We start from the raw sequence: 16,450 nt of genomic DNA, 5'->3' as shown, positions 1-16,450 counted from the left end.
ACACTCTGTACATTGGTTCTGGAATCAGACACTCTGTTCACTGGTTCTAGAATTACACACTCTACACTGGTTCTGGAATCAGACACTCTGTACATTGGTTCTGGAATCAGACACTCTGTTCACTGGTTCTAGAATTAGACACTCTACACTGGTTCTGGAATAATACACTTTGTACATTGGTTCTGGAATAATACACTTTGTACATTGGTTCTGGAATAATACACTTTGTACATTGGTTCTGGAATAATACACTTTGTACATTGGTTCTGGAATAATACACTTTGTACATTGGTTCTGGAATAATACACTTTGTACATTGGTTCTGGAATAATACACTTTGTACATTGGTTCTGGAATAATACACTTTGTACATTGGTTCTGGAATAATACACTTTGTACATTGGTTCTGGAATAATACACTTTGTACATTGGTTCTGGAATCAGACACTCTGTACATTGGTTCTGGAATCAGACACTCTGGTCACTGGTTCTAGAATCAGACACTCTGTACATTGGTTCTGGAATCAGACACTCTGGTCACTGGCTCTAGAATCAGACACTCTGTACATTGGTTCTGGAATCAGACACTCCGTACATTGGTTCTGGAATCAGACACTCCGTACATTGGTTCTGGAATCAGACACTCCGTACATTGGTTCTGGAATCAGACACTCTGTTCACTGGTTCTGGAATCAGACACTCTGTTCACTGGTTCTAGAATTACACACTCTACACTGGTTCTGGAATAATACACTCTGTACATTGGTTCTGGAATCAGACACTTTGTACATTGGTTCTGGAATCAGACACTCTGTTCACTGGTTCTGGAATTAGACATTCTGTACACTGGTTCTAGAATCAGACACGCTACATTGGTTCTGGAATAAGACACTCTGTTCACTGGTTCTGGAATCAGATGCTCTGGGCTGCTGTTCTTGTTGTTTATTGTGTGTGTTTGTGTTTCAGGGACATGAATGGCTTCGTGGTGTGGTGTTTAAAAGGCCAGTTCTCATCTCCAACTCCTCAGGCCAAGCCGCGCAGTGTCAGTCTGGACATGCGCAGTCTCTCGCTGGAAGGAACCGGTCCCCCGCAGCCTCTCAAGCCCAGGTGGAGTACTTTCACAGCTGTCACTGCGGAGAACATCAGCATCATGGGATTCACAATGACACGAGATTCTCGCATGTCACAAACAGACTCCAGTGTTTGGATGATTTGACTGGTAAATTAGACTGAATCAAATGAGCTATTTGTCTCTGCAGTATCCACACAAGGTAGAACTATCTATTCAGAGCAAAGTGTTCGACCAGTGTCACATTATGTAGCTCTCCATCACTGTATTCACAGCTTTAAATCATCTTTAGTGATTCTGTGTTGGCTTTAAACTACAGTGATGTAGCCTAGTGCTGACTGAACACAAAACCCTAGAGTGTAGGTGTTAAGAGTGGTTGCTAGGGTATTACTATGTGGTTGCTTGGGTGTTCAGGGTTATTGCTAGGGTGTTCTGACTGTCTGTTTCCATAGCAACCCCCCTGAAGCCCCACCGAAAGTCAGCCGTCGGCGCAGTAAGCTGGACACACACAACCCGATGGAGGCTGTGTATGACAGCGGTAACCACAGCAGCATCCACGGTGTCACAGGTACAGCAACAGACAAACCAATCACATCATCCCTTCATATAACAGGAGCACACGCAATCTGTGTCCTATATAAATATGTCATCATATGCATCATGCATTTAACAATCTTCACATGTGAATTTGTCACGTGCCTCACTCTTGTTTATGTTTGTCCTCAGCGATGGATGGAGTTCCTTTCTCTCTACACCCGAAGTTTGAGTCTCAGTCAAACTCAAAGGTCAGAGGCCACTGCATCACTCATTAACATGTGGATATATGTAAGAAATCACATGCATTTATCTGGTCATTACGCCTCAATATTACGCCTCAATGTGCTGTGACTAGAGTGAAGATTTTAGGGTAAGATGAGAGAGTTCTGTTCGAGAGATCTTAAAAAATGATTATTGTACAAAAGTCTTTGACCACAGGATGCTGTCATTAACCAATCACAATCACAGTGACCCATAACAGACGTGTTGTTGTGTCTGTCAGGTGTCTGTGAGCACGCTGAGTGACATCCGTATCAAATCAGTGCAGGACATTGAGAACGAGGTGAGGCGATCTGCATCTGCACCAAGCTTTATTGCTTTTGCAAGTACCATTATAATAAATCATTATCATTTTAAGATTGTAAGACATCATTTTGAGACGATGTAGAGACATCAGATTTTTTCTCATCATTCTGGAGGACTTTTATTTTGAATCTGCCTTTGTTCGTGTTGATCGTTTGTCTGTGTAGTTCAGCAGATTTCACTGACAGATTGTTTCTCTGCAGTATAACTACACGTTTGCGGTGGAGGAACTGGCAGCGAAGAGAATCTGTCCGTCAGTGAGCGGCTGAAATCATTCCTCACGTCTTCTCGTCGGATCAGAATCCCATTCCGTTAGATTAGCTCTCAGGCTCTGGTCCATGAAATCACACACTTATTTCTGGTTTAGGATGACCAAAACTCACACTACTGGTTTTGCAGGGCTGGTTCTGGTTGGTCTCATTCTCTCTTTTCTTCACCGGGTTGGTTGAACGTGAAGGATTTTCTGCATCCAAACACATTACGTGCGTGTGTTTCTGCATGTTACAGCTTCGCGTGTTTCTACGAAACACTAACAGGCGAATTAAAGGGCTTGACAAAGTGCCTTCTCCACAGAGATATGTACATGTCATTTTATAAGGCCACAATATTTTATGTATATGTTTTAGGGATTTTGAGCTGCAGCTTGGTATTTAAAAAGTGTGGTTACACTAATATTCTTTATTTATCGTATGAAAACTATTCTTGGGGACCAAAATACAATGTGTTTTTCCACTACTCTTTTGTACTTGCTTCGTTAAAATCTGTCTTTTTGTGGAATTTTAATAAAAATGATCAGATCTTGACTGAATGTATTTGCAGACTTACACAAAGGAAGTTGCGTTTTAACTAGAGCCATTTTCTGTAAAATTCCTCATGTAGACCTAAACTGGTTTATATGAATGTATATTTTTTGGTTTTACTTTTCTATATCTACATAAATGCCTTATTTCAGGATCATAAACAAAACCACAGACGCACTTTTGTTTTGAAATAGTTTACGGAAATAGCGTTCTTCCGGCCGTCGAGCAGCTCATTGGCTCGCTCAAGCGTCAGTCATTTAACCACACCCCTTTGTGGGCGGAGTCAGTGCGGCCTGAGTGAGAGTCTCGCACACAATCACAGCGCTACACTGAAAACTGCTGCAGGATGGATCGAGGATATTCTTCAGGTGAGTGTTTTACTCGGTATTTATTTTATGTAAGAGTCTGTTTGTTTGCTGGGAGCGTGTGTTGTTCTGTATTTAAGCCCTGTAACTTAACGTTACTGTGATTCGGTCTGTGTTGGTTAAGTGCTTAAAATGGCGCAGGTCAAAATAAGGCGCAGACTTCTTAAACCATTAAAACAGAGTTAGTTAGGCTCCTTTAGTATAAGTATTTTTATTTTAAAGCGTGCTTTCATCGATTGCTGTCGAACTCGATGTGAAACGCATTGTTATTGTCTTATTGAAGCGCGCACATCGAGCAACGCAAACCATTAACGTAGTCGCACATTGGTCTTTAATCAGCAGCATATCAAACTAATAATCTTTACTCTCCATTAGGCGCGTGTGAATGAATCACGCGACGCGCTGCGATCATTCGGCGTCTAAAATCGCGTCAGTGAGTCAAAAGGGAAGAGTCGCCTTCGTTTCTTGACACTTTTTCATTACACGGTCACTTAATGATGGGATAAAATGGAGTCGTGTTGTAAAATGGCTGCCGTCTCCATTCTGCTGCTCTATTGTTCGATTAATCGCCTCGAGTGACTGACCTGTAAACACATTACAGTACAGCTGTTTACTTTGAGTTTAGTGTCAATACACAGAGTTTATAGTTAATTAAGTGTACTGACATCTGTAATACCCCGTGCTATTTTTAGTTCATGTCTAGTACTGGCATAAGGTTAAATCTATGCATTTTCTCTTACCGTAAAACAAATCTTAATTATTTTTGACGCCATGTCTGTAGGCTCAGGTACATTTCTGTCCAATCAGATGTCCTTTTGAGTGTCAAAGCCCCGCCCTCTAATGTCACCTGACTCTGAGCAGCCAGTAATAAGTCTTCATGGTTGTTATTACTGGACAGTTAATATTACTGCAGTTATTCTGACCTTTACTTGATCAAAAACAGTCTAGATCTGACACGAGAAGCGTTTCTACAAGAGCTTCGACTGGATAAAAACTCTAAACTATCAATCAGACGACATTGAGGAGATTAAGTGTGACAGTTTTTGGTCATCTAGAGACTTAGATACTCCCGGATCAAATCTGAGGTCCAGAACGGAGCTGTAATGTCTCTCTCTGACGTGTTCTCGACTGGTTTCAGGGTTCTCTGGCTGGGGAGGATCGGGTGGAGGAGGATCGTCCAGAGGTGAGTCTGTGGCCGTGTTCAGCTCTGTCATCGTTCACATGTTCGTCCAGCAGATAATCAGCTGCTCTGTTACGGCTCAGGCTCGGGCGGTTATGACCTGTACGGGTATAAGGACTCCATGTCCAGCAGCGGAGGGTTCGGAGGAGGCGGGTACGGATCCAGCGATCGGATGAAGAGAGGACTCTCTGGGGGATCTCTGCTGTCCTCCAGCGGCTCCAACGCAGACGATGTCATCGCCAAGATCAACCAGCGGCTGGACATGCTGACGCAGCTGGAGGGAGGCATGAAGAGCGGCGCTCGCGGAGACAGGTGACGCAGCACACACACCTGAAACCAGACGCATCGTCCGCTCAACACACTCGCGTGCGCAGCTGCCCTCATCAGCCCGTCTGATGCATAGCTACTATATACTATACATTAAAACACCAGATAGTAGACATAAAAGACAGAAATTGGTTTCAATGTACAGTGGGTACGGAAAGTATTCAGACCCCCTTAAATTTTTCACTCTTTGTTATATTGCAGCCATTTGCTAAAATCATTTAAGTTAATTTTTTTTCCTCATTAATGTACACACAGCACCCCAGAATACTTTCCGTACCCACTGTATATCTATGGCGTTAAATTGGATGTTATGCATCTTTTTTTGCACTCATTTCTTTTGGAGGAAACGGAAAATATGGCAGAAGGAAATATTGTTTATCCTTTTACTCCCTCGTATTTCTCAACTTGCTGGTTTTTGACGATGTACATGTGTGTTTATTAGGGATGTAATGATGCACGGCGAGCCGGGTTGAAAATCGATACAAATATGTTCAGCCAAATATTGTCCCATCCTAACAAACCATACATCAATGGAAGCTTATTTATTCAGAACTATTCTCATTTCGAAAAATTTACACTTAAGACTGTTTTTTTGGTCCAGGGTCAAATATCAGTGACGGGTAAAAAAAAAAAAAAATTATTTAAGATTTTTAAATCGCTAAAATGTTCAAAAAAGCCATATTGTATAATATCCATTTTTGATGTCGCCAATAATTAGAGATGCACCGAAATGTTGTAACATGGTGTGGTATATGGGCAACTCTGGTATCGCTGCCCTCTCATTCATTGATCTGCTAACCGCTATGTTATGCTCACGTGTTCTGATAATAATAGCTTTCTAGGACTAAACATTATTTGGATAATTGGTAAAAAGACAAAAAAACAAACAAACACTAAATATCTTAATAGCCCTACTGTTAGACCTAGGCCTACCTGAAAAACTAAAAAGCTATTTATTTCATTTGTAGGCGTATCGTTATTTTTTATTTGTGCTGTCATTAGTAATTTCTTTATTTGTTCTTATTTTATTACTGACTGCTTACTTGTCATTTTTTATTCAATTCAAAGTTTGAAATCAAGCTATCTCATGCTACTGCAACACAATTACCCCACTGTAAAATAAGAAATACACTGAGTGAGCAAAAATGTGTGAGATAGCTAGTTATAATGGTTATTAAACAATGTTTACATATGAATAAAAGCCTACATTAAAATCTGTCATATAAATTGGTCTCTTCATTAGAAATTAGCCTACTGATTGCCACCATTGATGGACAAAAAATTTAATAATATTAAAAATATCTGTTTGAGAGTATATTCTGCAGTTCTTCCCTGCTTTTCAGAATATCTATACTTTTCAAAGTATCATATCGAAGTTAGAAATTCAAGTATTGTGACAATTAATTTTGTAGGGTGCCACAAATTAGTTTTTCAGCGGTAACCAAGGAAACGCTGTATCGCTGCTGTTCCATGAGCGCCTCCTGCTGTGTTTACGGCGGTAACCAAGGAAACGCTGTATCGCTGCTGTTCCATGAGCGCCTCCTGCTGTGTTTACGGCGGTAACCAAGGAAACGCTGTATCGCTGCTGTTCCATGAGCGCCTCCTGCTGTGTTTACGGCGGTAACCAAGGAAACGCTGTATCGCTGCTGTTCCATGAGCGCCTCCTGCTGTGTTTACGGCGGTAACCAAGGAAACGCTGTATCGCTGCTGTTCCATGAGCGCCTCCTGCTGTGTTTACGGCGGTAACCAAGGAAACGCTGTATCGCTGCTGTTCCATGAGCGCCTCCTGCTGTGTTTACGGCGGTAACCAAGGAAACGCTGTATCGCTGCTGTTCCATGAGCGCCTCCTGCTGTGTTTACAGCGGTAACCAAGGAAACGCTGTATCGCTGCTGTTCCGTGAGCGCCTCCTGCTGTCAGAGAGTGAATCTGCGTCTCATTCAGCCCGTCTGCTGTTTCTGTCTCGTTCAGATAATTTATGCAGCATAATTTCACAAAGACCAATCTTTAATGTAATTTAGATTAAAAACTGTTTTAAAATTTAGATTAAAAACAGCATGTACGCAGCATCTTTGTTTGGATCATGATTAAAAGTGGTTGCATCTAACTGAATGGAAAGAGCACATGCAAAGCCTTAGCTTTTTGTCAAATAAATAACAAATAAATAAGAATAAAAAATAAATTTGTATCGTGAAATCAGTATCGTGAATCGTAGGGCATCGTGAGTTGAGTGAATCGTTACATCCCTAGTATTTAAATATGTATTATATACACATCCAGCCTTTAAAAGAGTCCTGATAAAAATGATTCGTCTGCTATTTTGTGTCACATCTAGCACTAGTTTGCTTGCTAATTGAGGATAAAGACATTATGACTGGAAAGTTTGACAAGATTCGTCAGTCAAGCTCGTCTTAAAGTGTATTTTGTGATTATGTCGGTCTGCTAATGTTGTCTCTCTCTTCAGACGTTCAGATCTTTTCACCAGCTCATTCGTAGCAGTAACTGCTTTAAGTTTATGGTTTTAAGACCGCCTAAGATCTGCTTAGTTTGTTCCTGCAGCACAAGTACACTTAAGATGTCGTCTTATAGACTGTGATCAGGGTAGACGCCGGTTTGCATTTTTTGCTGTATGAAAACAAGGCTGTGATGGATAGACAGTCAGTCTGTTTGTAGGGTTTGTACAGTCACATTTGTCACCTGAAATAGTTTTGAAAAGACATTTTGAATGTTGCATCAGACTACTTAAAGTTTCAAAATAAATTAATACTTTTATTCATCAAGGATGCATTAAATTGATCGATAATAAATCAGCATATTATACTGATTTCTAAAGATCATGTGACACTGAAGACTGGAGTAATGATGCTGAAAATACAGCTTTGATCACAGAAATAAATTACATTTTAATATATATATTCACATAGAAAACAGCTGTTTTACATACTAATAATGTTTCATAATATTACCGTTTTTACTGTGTTTTTAATCAAATTCAGCCTCGGATATATACGCGTTTCACTCACAGCCTTGCTTCCATTTGTGAAGTTAAATATGGTTTCTACCGGGACTAAGTTGCAGTTATTTGCTTTCGAGGGTTATGCTTTGTTCTTGTAGCTGGAACAACTAAAGCAGTGGTTTTTGTGTTAGTACGTAGATTCAGTGAATGCTTCCTGACCATTTGAACACACACAAACACGCTCACACACTCAGTTTGGTCCTGATCCTCAGACGGCGGCCCCATCAGATCTGACTCTACGCTCACAGATAATGCTAACGCTGCCCTCACAGACCCCAGAAGGGCCCCGTATCTCACTGTTTCCACCTCAGTCCTGTGAAATATGTGCAGTGTTGTTGCCTTATATGTCCATCTGTGCAACTGTCATTCTGAAGCTTTTCCACAGCCTGTCTCTTCCCACAATGCACCTGAGCAACGGGGCTGTGGAAGGGCTTGAACGAATGAGCGCTGAATGATGAGTTTGTTTTATCATCTGAGTCGACGACGACCGAAGTGCCGGCTTGACCTTTGCTCTGCGCCTCCCTCCCTCTGCAGGTTTGCCCAATACGAGTCTTTCGACTCGCGCTCCACCTCCCTCGGCCCCCGAGATCTCTACAGATCCGGTAGCTTTGGTTTCAGCGACTCCCGGGGCGACATGATGGCCCAGCGCGGAGGCGTGGGCTTTGGGGTCATGGGCGGAGCCGGAGGGGGCGGGGGCGGCTTTGATGGCTCCGCCTTCGGATCTGCAAAAATGCGGCCGACTCGAGACTCCGCCTTCTCGGGCTCCGGCTGGGGGGCGGGGCAGAGATCCCCGCGCAGGAACCGATCGGCCGGGGGGCGTGGCTTCGGCCGCAGGCAGGATTCCTCCTCCACCGCTGGCATGGGGGGAGGAAGTGGGCGGGGTGGCGGCCACCAAGGCCACTCCCCCGCGGGGCGAGGAAAGCTGCCCTCGCTCCTGGCCAATCGCATGTACCCCGACAGCGGGGCCTTCCAGTCTCAGCGCGGGCCCCAGGACTTCCCTGCGCGGAACTTCGGAGGGGGCCCGAGGGCCAACCGGCAGCACGGCCGCAAGAGACCCCAGAACCGAGTAAGTACCGCCCGCTCCCTGCAGGGGGCGGGGCTGAGAGATCAGCGCTCACCCCTGCACATAGGGTCCAGTCAGGCGCATTCATTCCACCACCCCTCAAGGAGAGGCTACCCCAGTCTGACCCCCATTTGAGCAGTTAGACACTGACAAACACCAAGAGGGGTAGCTGTGTAAAGTGTCACACAGTCAGGATAGCTCAGCTAACACTGTAAATCCTCCCATCATTGACTCTGACCCTCACGACTACACAAACGGACACGCCCTCAGATCTCATTTGCATGTGTGTTGTCATGGCAGCAAGTGAAAGCTCAGCGCGACGGGCAGAAGAAGAGGAAACAGACTCTGAGCGCGACCGACGAGCCCGAGTCCAAGATGGGCAAAACCGAAGCCACGGGAGAAGCATCAGCCAGTGGTACGATAGCACACGTGTTTTCCACGATAAGCGCTGATCCGCGGCCTCCTCTCTGTGATTGCTGACCAGTGTGGTTGTGTTTCAGACGCTGCGGCGGGAGAACAGACGCAGGAGTCCGAGGAAGCGACCGCTGCTACTGCTGTGGTACGTTCATTTGTCATCTGTGTTGTGAAAACGTGGCGAATTATCTAGAAATACCGATCCTATTTCTCTCTGCTCTCCAGGAGTCCAAAACAGAAGATGGAGGGGAAGGTGCTGGTGAGTTCTGGGCTTTTCTTCTGCAACAGCTCAATGTAAAACATAAAAACAACTGTCCACACCTTTTCAGCGCTAATTCTTCACTGCGCATCTTTAGTAAATCCTGACAGTACTATTTTAACACCAAAAGACTGTTTGCGCTGGTGTCCAATCTTGTGCATTTAAACAAATCTTTGAATGTCTAATGAATAATACCGCTGACAAGCCTGTCTGAAGGATCGAAGCAGTTAAATTGGATGTGGACAGGAAAGTTTATCCGTCACTGGATGTGCAGCTTTTCGTGAATTTAAACTATGCTGCTTGTTATCTAGTCTTTATCTGAGGAAATACAGTTCCCAGTTTGCACAGACAGGCCTCTTATTGGTTACAATGTTTACTTCCTAAACTTATTTATTCGTGAAACATACTAACATATGCAGTTAAACTGGTCCACATCCACTGAAAACCCTGTCTCTCTCCAGCTCCATCCAATCAGGACGAGAGTGCCAAGGCCAAGGGGAAGAAGACTCCGCCCTCCGCGGCCAAAGCCAGGAAGAGGAGAGGCTTCTTTGAAAGGTCAGGGGTCAAAGTGTCTGCGCACAGGTCAGGTTCCTTGCCGTCTGTGCTGAGTGCTTGCTTCCCGGGCGTGTTTGTGGCTCACGAGGGCGTTTTTCTCCGGTGTTTCCCAGGATGACGTTCGCCTGCTCCATCTGCAAGTTCCGCTCGTTCTACAGCGAGGACATGGCCGTCCATCTGGAGAGCAAGTTCCACAAGGACCACTTCAAGTTCCTGTCCAATCAGCTGTCCAAGCCCACCACCGACTTCCTGCAGGTGCGGACGCTTCAAGCCAACTCATACCTGGAGTCCAGTGTGAATGGGTCACCTGTGAGATTTGCTTGGATCCAGTGATAATGGGGATGGGGGGTGGGTCCTACGAGGGTAAATACAGAACTGGGGCCTGTTGCATAAACTGTTTAGACTAGTCTTAGTTGCAGACTGCTCATAATTTTTATATTCGGGTATGAAATGGTAGATTGGTCTTATTTGTATTGGAAAAGTAAGACTGATAACCACTTGGCAACTGCTAGTAAGGTTTGTATAGTATTCTCTTTACTCTTTACTTCATAAACTGTCTAAAAAGGGGTAATATTTTATGTACTTGAGGTCTGAGATGTGGGAACGGTGGAGAGCTAGAGGGCAAACATTTTGCATTTTAGGTCAGCATTGTCATTGCCAATATTGTCTTAAATAGCCTGCATAGCACTTCATCTTTTATAGCATGGTTTATGTTTATACTGGTATGTGCCTGTTATGTGCTGTTCACTTTCTAAAGATATACTGTATGATCATTTGTAAACATTGGAAGCAAACAGCAAACGTATTTCCCCTAGTGGAAACATTCGGTACTGCGGCCAAACAAAATTCTCATTTTTTTTGTGATATCAACCTCAAATTTGGAACACAACGTTGTTAGATTTATGGCTTTGATTTTCTAGCAGGTTTAGAGTAAAACATGTTTTAGAAAATAAGTACTTCATATATGTGACCGTGGAGCACAAAACCAGTCATAAGGGTCAGTTTTTTGCTGAATAAATAATCTTTCCATTGATGTATGGTTTGTTAGGATAGGACAATATTTGGTCGAGATACAACTATTTGAAAATCTGGAATCTGAGGGTGCTAAAAAATCTAAATATTGAGAAAATCATCTTTAAAGTTGTCCAAATGAAGTTTTTAGCAATGCATATTACTAATCAAACATTAAGTTTTGATATATTTACGGTAGGACATTTACAAAATATCTTCATGGAACATGATCTTTACTTAATATCCTAATGATTTTTGGCATAAAAGAAAAATCTATAATTTTGACCCTTACAATGTATTGTTGGCTATTGCTACAAATATACCCCAGCGACTTAACACTGCTTTTGTGCTGCAGGGTCACATATAAGGTAATAAAACACATTTTAAAAAATACCTTAAAGTAACTACAAACGAGCATGTACAACAAATATCTTTAAAATAAATCCTGCGTGGAGCATGCCCCCGATCCGCGCAATGTTCTCACCTTTTCCGCCCCTCACCTGTTTGCGTCTCTGTGTTTTGTAGGAATATCTGAATAATAAGTACACAAAGACGGAGCAGCGAGTGAGTCAGATGGACAACCACAGCACCGTCATCTGCCAGGTGTTCAAAGAGCAGGATCTGACGCGAGGTGCGCGGTCTCCCTCAAACAGCAGAGGCATGTTTATTCCAGCTGCAGAGCTCCTCATGATGTCACTTCCTGTCTGTAGATCTCGGCATGGAGCACTTCATGAAGAAGGTGGAGGCGGCTCACTGCTCGGCGTGCGACGTCTTCATTCCCATGCAGTACACGCTGATCCAGAAGCACCTCAAGTCCCCTGACCACAACTACAATCGCAAGGTACAAACGCCCTTCAGATCAATCAGAGGCTTTGAGCTGCCGGTGAAGTGCTCGCGTGACCTCGTGACCTCTGTCTGTGTGTGTCAGGGCATGATGGAGCAGTCCAAGAGGTCGAGTCTGTCCGTGGCGCGCAGCATCCTCAACCACAAGGTCATCGGCAAGAAGCTGGAGAGCTACCTGAAGGTGTGTGTCTGTCTCTCACGGTGTCACATGCTGTACTTCAGCATTTTATGGACTTGGAGTTAGTTCGAGCGTATATTTGATATGTCTGTGTAAATATAGTAGTTTTTACCTTGATATTGTCTTACTAAAAATGTCACTCTTATGTGCGTTTGGTTTCGACCAACCGATAATCACTTCTGGTATTTTATTTTTTTTACCATTTTTTTTGTTACTTTTCAGACATTTGTGTACTTATTAAAATAAGCTTGTCTTGTCTTGACAATTTAGCCTAATTAACAACATCTAAACCTAAATTATTGCTTTGTAGTGATCGACCGATAATCAGTTTTACTCATATATGTGACCCTGGAGCACAAAACCAGTCATAAGGGTCAATTTTATGAAATAGAGATTTATGCATCATCCGAAAGCTGAATAAATGAGCTTTCCATTGATGTATGGTTTACGGTAGGACATTTACAAAATATCTTCATGGAACATGATCTTTACTTAATATCCTAATGATTTTTGGCATAAAAGAAAAATCTATAATTTTGACCCATACAATGTATTGTTGGCTATTGCTACAAATATACCCCAGCGACTTAACACTGCTTTTGTGCTGCAGGCTCACATTTCTTTCTGATATGGTTCCTTAATTGGATATTGTTTTTTACTCCAGACAATATATAATTACAGTGAACTAGTTGGCTTTACTATTTAGTCAAATAATCAACACCTAAACCTTGATTTTAAACCGGTTTTCAGTAGAGAATGACCAATAATCGGATTTACCGAGATTTTTGTTTCCTTGTTTGGATTATGGCTTTCCAGACAATGTACAATTATTGCAGTGGACTAGCTGTCTCTACTTCTTAGCCTAATAACAACAACAAAAAACACCTAAACCTTCATTTTAACAAATGTTTACTTTAATGCAGAGTTGAATGGCTCCTTGTGTCATTTGTTCTCCATTTGAAAACGTTAGACTTTCTCCAATTATTTCAGCTATTGTTAATATTGTTATTGATGCAGCTATAAAAAACGTAAATACAAAAAAATACTGTTTTTGTGGTTATGGCATGAAGATGAAAAAAACCCACTACATTTACAAGTAAACAAACAAATATCAGTGCTACACAATGGTTATATAATCATACAAAAAAGTGCTATCAGTCATACAAAGAAAAAAAAAAACGAATTTACAAATAATGATAAAGAAATGGAAAATCAACTGAATTAAACCTGGCATCTTGAATTGTATTTTCTCGTAAAACGTACACCAATAATCTTGATTTACAACTTTTGTACAAGCATTTGGTGAGTGTTGATTTTGGATCTTATAACGAGCGAGTTATGAATCAGTACTCTTAATAAACTTTAGAAATATTGTTTTATTTGTACGTTTACGAGTTCGGTTTGTCGTTTCGCAGGGTGAAGACCCGTTCAACGGTAACCAGGACGACCAGGATCCCGAGGACTCCATGGTGATGGAGGTTTCCGAGGCCGATCTCACCAGTGAAAGCCTGAATGAGATCAAACAAGAAGAGGAGGGGCCTCTGGCGGAAGGGGCGGAGCCTGCAGCCGAAGCGGTTGGAAATGGGGAGGAGCATGAAGAGGAGGTGAAGATGGAGACGGGTGGAGCAGCGGAGGAGGGTGTGGAGGAGGGCGAGGAGGGTGTGGAGGTGGGCGAGGAGGAGGCGGCTGAGCACGGCGTCGATGCAGGAGCCGCGGGAGACGCTGACGCCGCAGCGGCCGAGTAATCGCCAGGAAAACACCCATTAGTGTCCATCTGAAGAATCACTTCCACATACTAAACCTTTGAACTTTATATGAAAGCTGACCCTGGGTCAGGGCAGAAATGCAGCCTGCGGACCAATCAGAATAAAGCCTGCCTCATGTTCGTCCAATCACAGGATTGCTCCGCCCCTCTACGCCTCTGATTAGATTCGAGTGTCATGTGACTGTTGATGTGCCTCTTGAGATGATTTCAGTTCGTCTGAAGCAAAACGTTTCATTTCCTTCTGGTTTTTCGTTTCTCTCGTTTGTTGCCCTGTAGAGCAGAAGAGATGTTTTAATCTGCAGTATCACTCATTGTTTTTCTCTCGTGTTAAGGAAATAAATGTTTGTAAAGTCATTTGTGTGAGTGTTTTCTGCTGTATTTTCTCAGGCGAGTTTGTTACAAAGCAGCATGTTTTTTCCAGGTTATTTTTTTTGTAGAAACTGATATGCTGTTTTGAAACATGCAACTCATGGAAATTCAACAAAATAGGGTATTTAATATAAGTTTATTACAATTTTAAGATCCCACATGAAAAAAACACTATAGTCATTTATAGTGAATAGTGTAGTGTTTTTGAACCATACTATAGTAAAGTACTTTAATTTGTTGTGGCAGTCCTATAGATGATGTTGCACAATACACTACAGTTTACTGGAGTAAAAACTAAAGCATACTACAATACTTATTACAGTTTATCAGTTTACTATAGTTAACACTACAGTATGCTGTAAATACTATAATATATACAGTATAATACACTTTACTATAGTATGCTTCAAAGACACTATAATATTTACTATAAATTACTGTAGTATTTTTTCATGTTAGTAGTTTTAGTAGTTTATGTATATAAAGTTTTTTTAAATAAAGTTTAGTTTATTTGTAGTTATTTTAGTTCCTCAGCTTAAACTAAAGGAAGATAAAAATGAAGTGAAATAAAATATACATCATGGACAATTATATATCACTTATAAATGATTAAATACAAAATTAATAGTAGTTATTAAGATTGATGTGGTTTGGAATTGGTCAAATGTGCTTGGAAAAAATATATATATCAGAATATCAGCGTGCCTAATAATTATGCACAGATCTATATTAGCATTAATGCAACCTTAAGAACAATGTTAAAGAATAAATGGATTCTTTTTAGTTTTTAGCAGTCATAAGTATAAATCTATCAGTTCACAAAAGAAACTTGAATTTAATGAGAACCTGACTCTTTGGTTATTTGCTATTTTTGCTGTATAGCTGTATAGCTCCCTCAAGGATGTATGTGTGTGATATTGGAGGTTTGTAGGACAAAGGTAACGACCGTGTGATTGAATGGGTTCCCGCAGGTCCTTAAAAAGTCCTATATTTAGTTGCATCAAATTTAAGGCCATAAAAAGTCTTAAACTGTACAAGAAGGTTTTAATTATGATTTCAAGATGTTTTAAATTTGGGGATGGAAAGACCAGAATTGCGATATGGTTTAATGTGATGATTAAACTTCAAAAGGCTGTGATTTCATTAAATAAACAGGAGCGCTGCAGGTTTTAAAGTCCAGTGCTTTTACCCAGGAAACAGCTATATTTCTGCCGTTCCTAAAGCGCCTCCTGCTGGCAGAGAATAAATGTGCATTTCCAATACGCCTGCTGTTTTTGTTCAGACCAATGCAATACTCGACCCGTGTTTTTACTCTGCAAACACGCAGAGCTGTAAATGTGAACTGGTGGATCGATAATAAGACAATGCATTACACAAATCTAAACAGTAAAATTTATTTATATGTTATTTAATTGATAATAAGCCTAATTGTTTAAATATAATAATTAATACTCATCTGTTTTCTTAAAAATGGCTTGAAGGCTGAATTGAAGTGTATCATTTTATAAAACTTTTTGTTTTTGTGAAAACTTGTATCTTAACTGTAAATCATGCTTTTTACAGTCATTTTACAGTTTAATATGCTACTATAGACATTGTCATACCCCGCTCATATGGTATTAATTTGATTTGTGCAGGTCTTTAACAAGGTCTTACAAAGTCTTAAATTTGAGCTTGAAAATCCTGCAGAAACCTGATTCAACATCTGCAACAAATAAAGCTGAAAATGTTTATGTTATTGACTCTGTTTTTAATGATGAATGTATGAGATGTGATATTACTGGCACTTTAGTCTGAACTGATTATGATCCTGGTGATATTTGCCACATTTAATAATAAGAAAGGGTGGCTTTAATATGAGTTTTAGTACAAATGTAAATGAGTGTCTCAAGCAGCAGAGGGAGCAACACACACATGCTAATGTTGCACACACACACACACACACTCAACCATTGAGGTGCTAATGTGTTTGTGTGTCTCTCTTTCTCTCTCTCTCTGTGTCTTTGTGTGTGTGAAAGTGTGAAAGTGACGTGACGTGGCCAAGTATGGTGACCCATACTCGGAATTAGTGCTCTGCATTTATCCCATCCTAAGTGCACACACACAGCAGTGAACACAC

The 16,450-nt window shown here is 41.5% G+C and overlaps 2 protein-coding genes across 4 annotated transcripts in view; both read left to right on the top strand.

Annotated features, from left to right (window-relative positions):
• mvb12a (multivesicular body subunit 12A) overlaps positions 1-2,718 on the top strand; it is an 8,208-nt gene extending 5,490 nt beyond the window's left edge. For both annotated transcript variants that reach the window (XM_016531608.1, XM_016531607.1), the window contains exons 6-10: positions 967-1,107; positions 1,522-1,637; positions 1,796-1,854; positions 2,109-2,168; positions 2,392-2,718. In XM_016531608.1, the coding sequence (XP_016387094.1) occupies positions 967-1,107; positions 1,522-1,637; positions 1,796-1,854; positions 2,109-2,168; positions 2,392-2,457 (442 nt within the window). In that variant the 3' untranslated portion in view covers positions 2,458-2,718. The remainder of the gene's footprint in view (positions 1-966; positions 1,108-1,521; positions 1,638-1,795; positions 1,855-2,108; positions 2,169-2,391) is intronic.
• Positions 2,719-3,250: 532 nt separating this feature from the next.
• LOC107723089 (A-kinase anchor protein 8-like) lies at positions 3,251-13,960 on the top strand. 2 transcript variants are annotated; one of them, XM_016531602.1, is made up of 13 exons: positions 3,251-3,356; positions 4,492-4,536; positions 4,617-4,845; positions 8,409-8,940; positions 9,238-9,352; positions 9,438-9,496; positions 9,577-9,610; positions 10,072-10,192; positions 10,279-10,420; positions 11,702-11,807; positions 11,887-12,017; positions 12,105-12,200; positions 13,613-13,960. In XM_016531602.1, exons 1-13 carry the CDS (start codon positions 3,335-3,337, stop codon positions 13,940-13,942), a joined length of 1,962 nt encoding a protein of 653 aa, XP_016387088.1. In that variant the 5' UTR covers positions 3,251-3,334; the 3' UTR covers positions 13,943-13,960. The 2 variants fall into 2 exon arrangements, with proteins under 2 accessions (XP_016387088.1, XP_016387089.1); XM_016531603.1 differs by having other exon boundaries at positions 3,252-3,356; positions 10,072-10,165.
• The last annotated feature ends 2,490 nt before the right edge of the window (positions 13,961-16,450 follow it).

Source organism: Sinocyclocheilus rhinocerous, unplaced genomic scaffold, assembly GCF_001515625.1.
Source record: "Sinocyclocheilus rhinocerous isolate Xijiao unplaced genomic scaffold, SAMN03320098_v1.1 scaffold4259, whole genome shotgun sequence".
Taxonomy (NCBI): domain Eukaryota; kingdom Metazoa; phylum Chordata; class Actinopteri; order Cypriniformes; family Cyprinidae; genus Sinocyclocheilus; species Sinocyclocheilus rhinocerous.
This window is presented reverse-complemented; position numbering and strand designations above follow the sequence as displayed.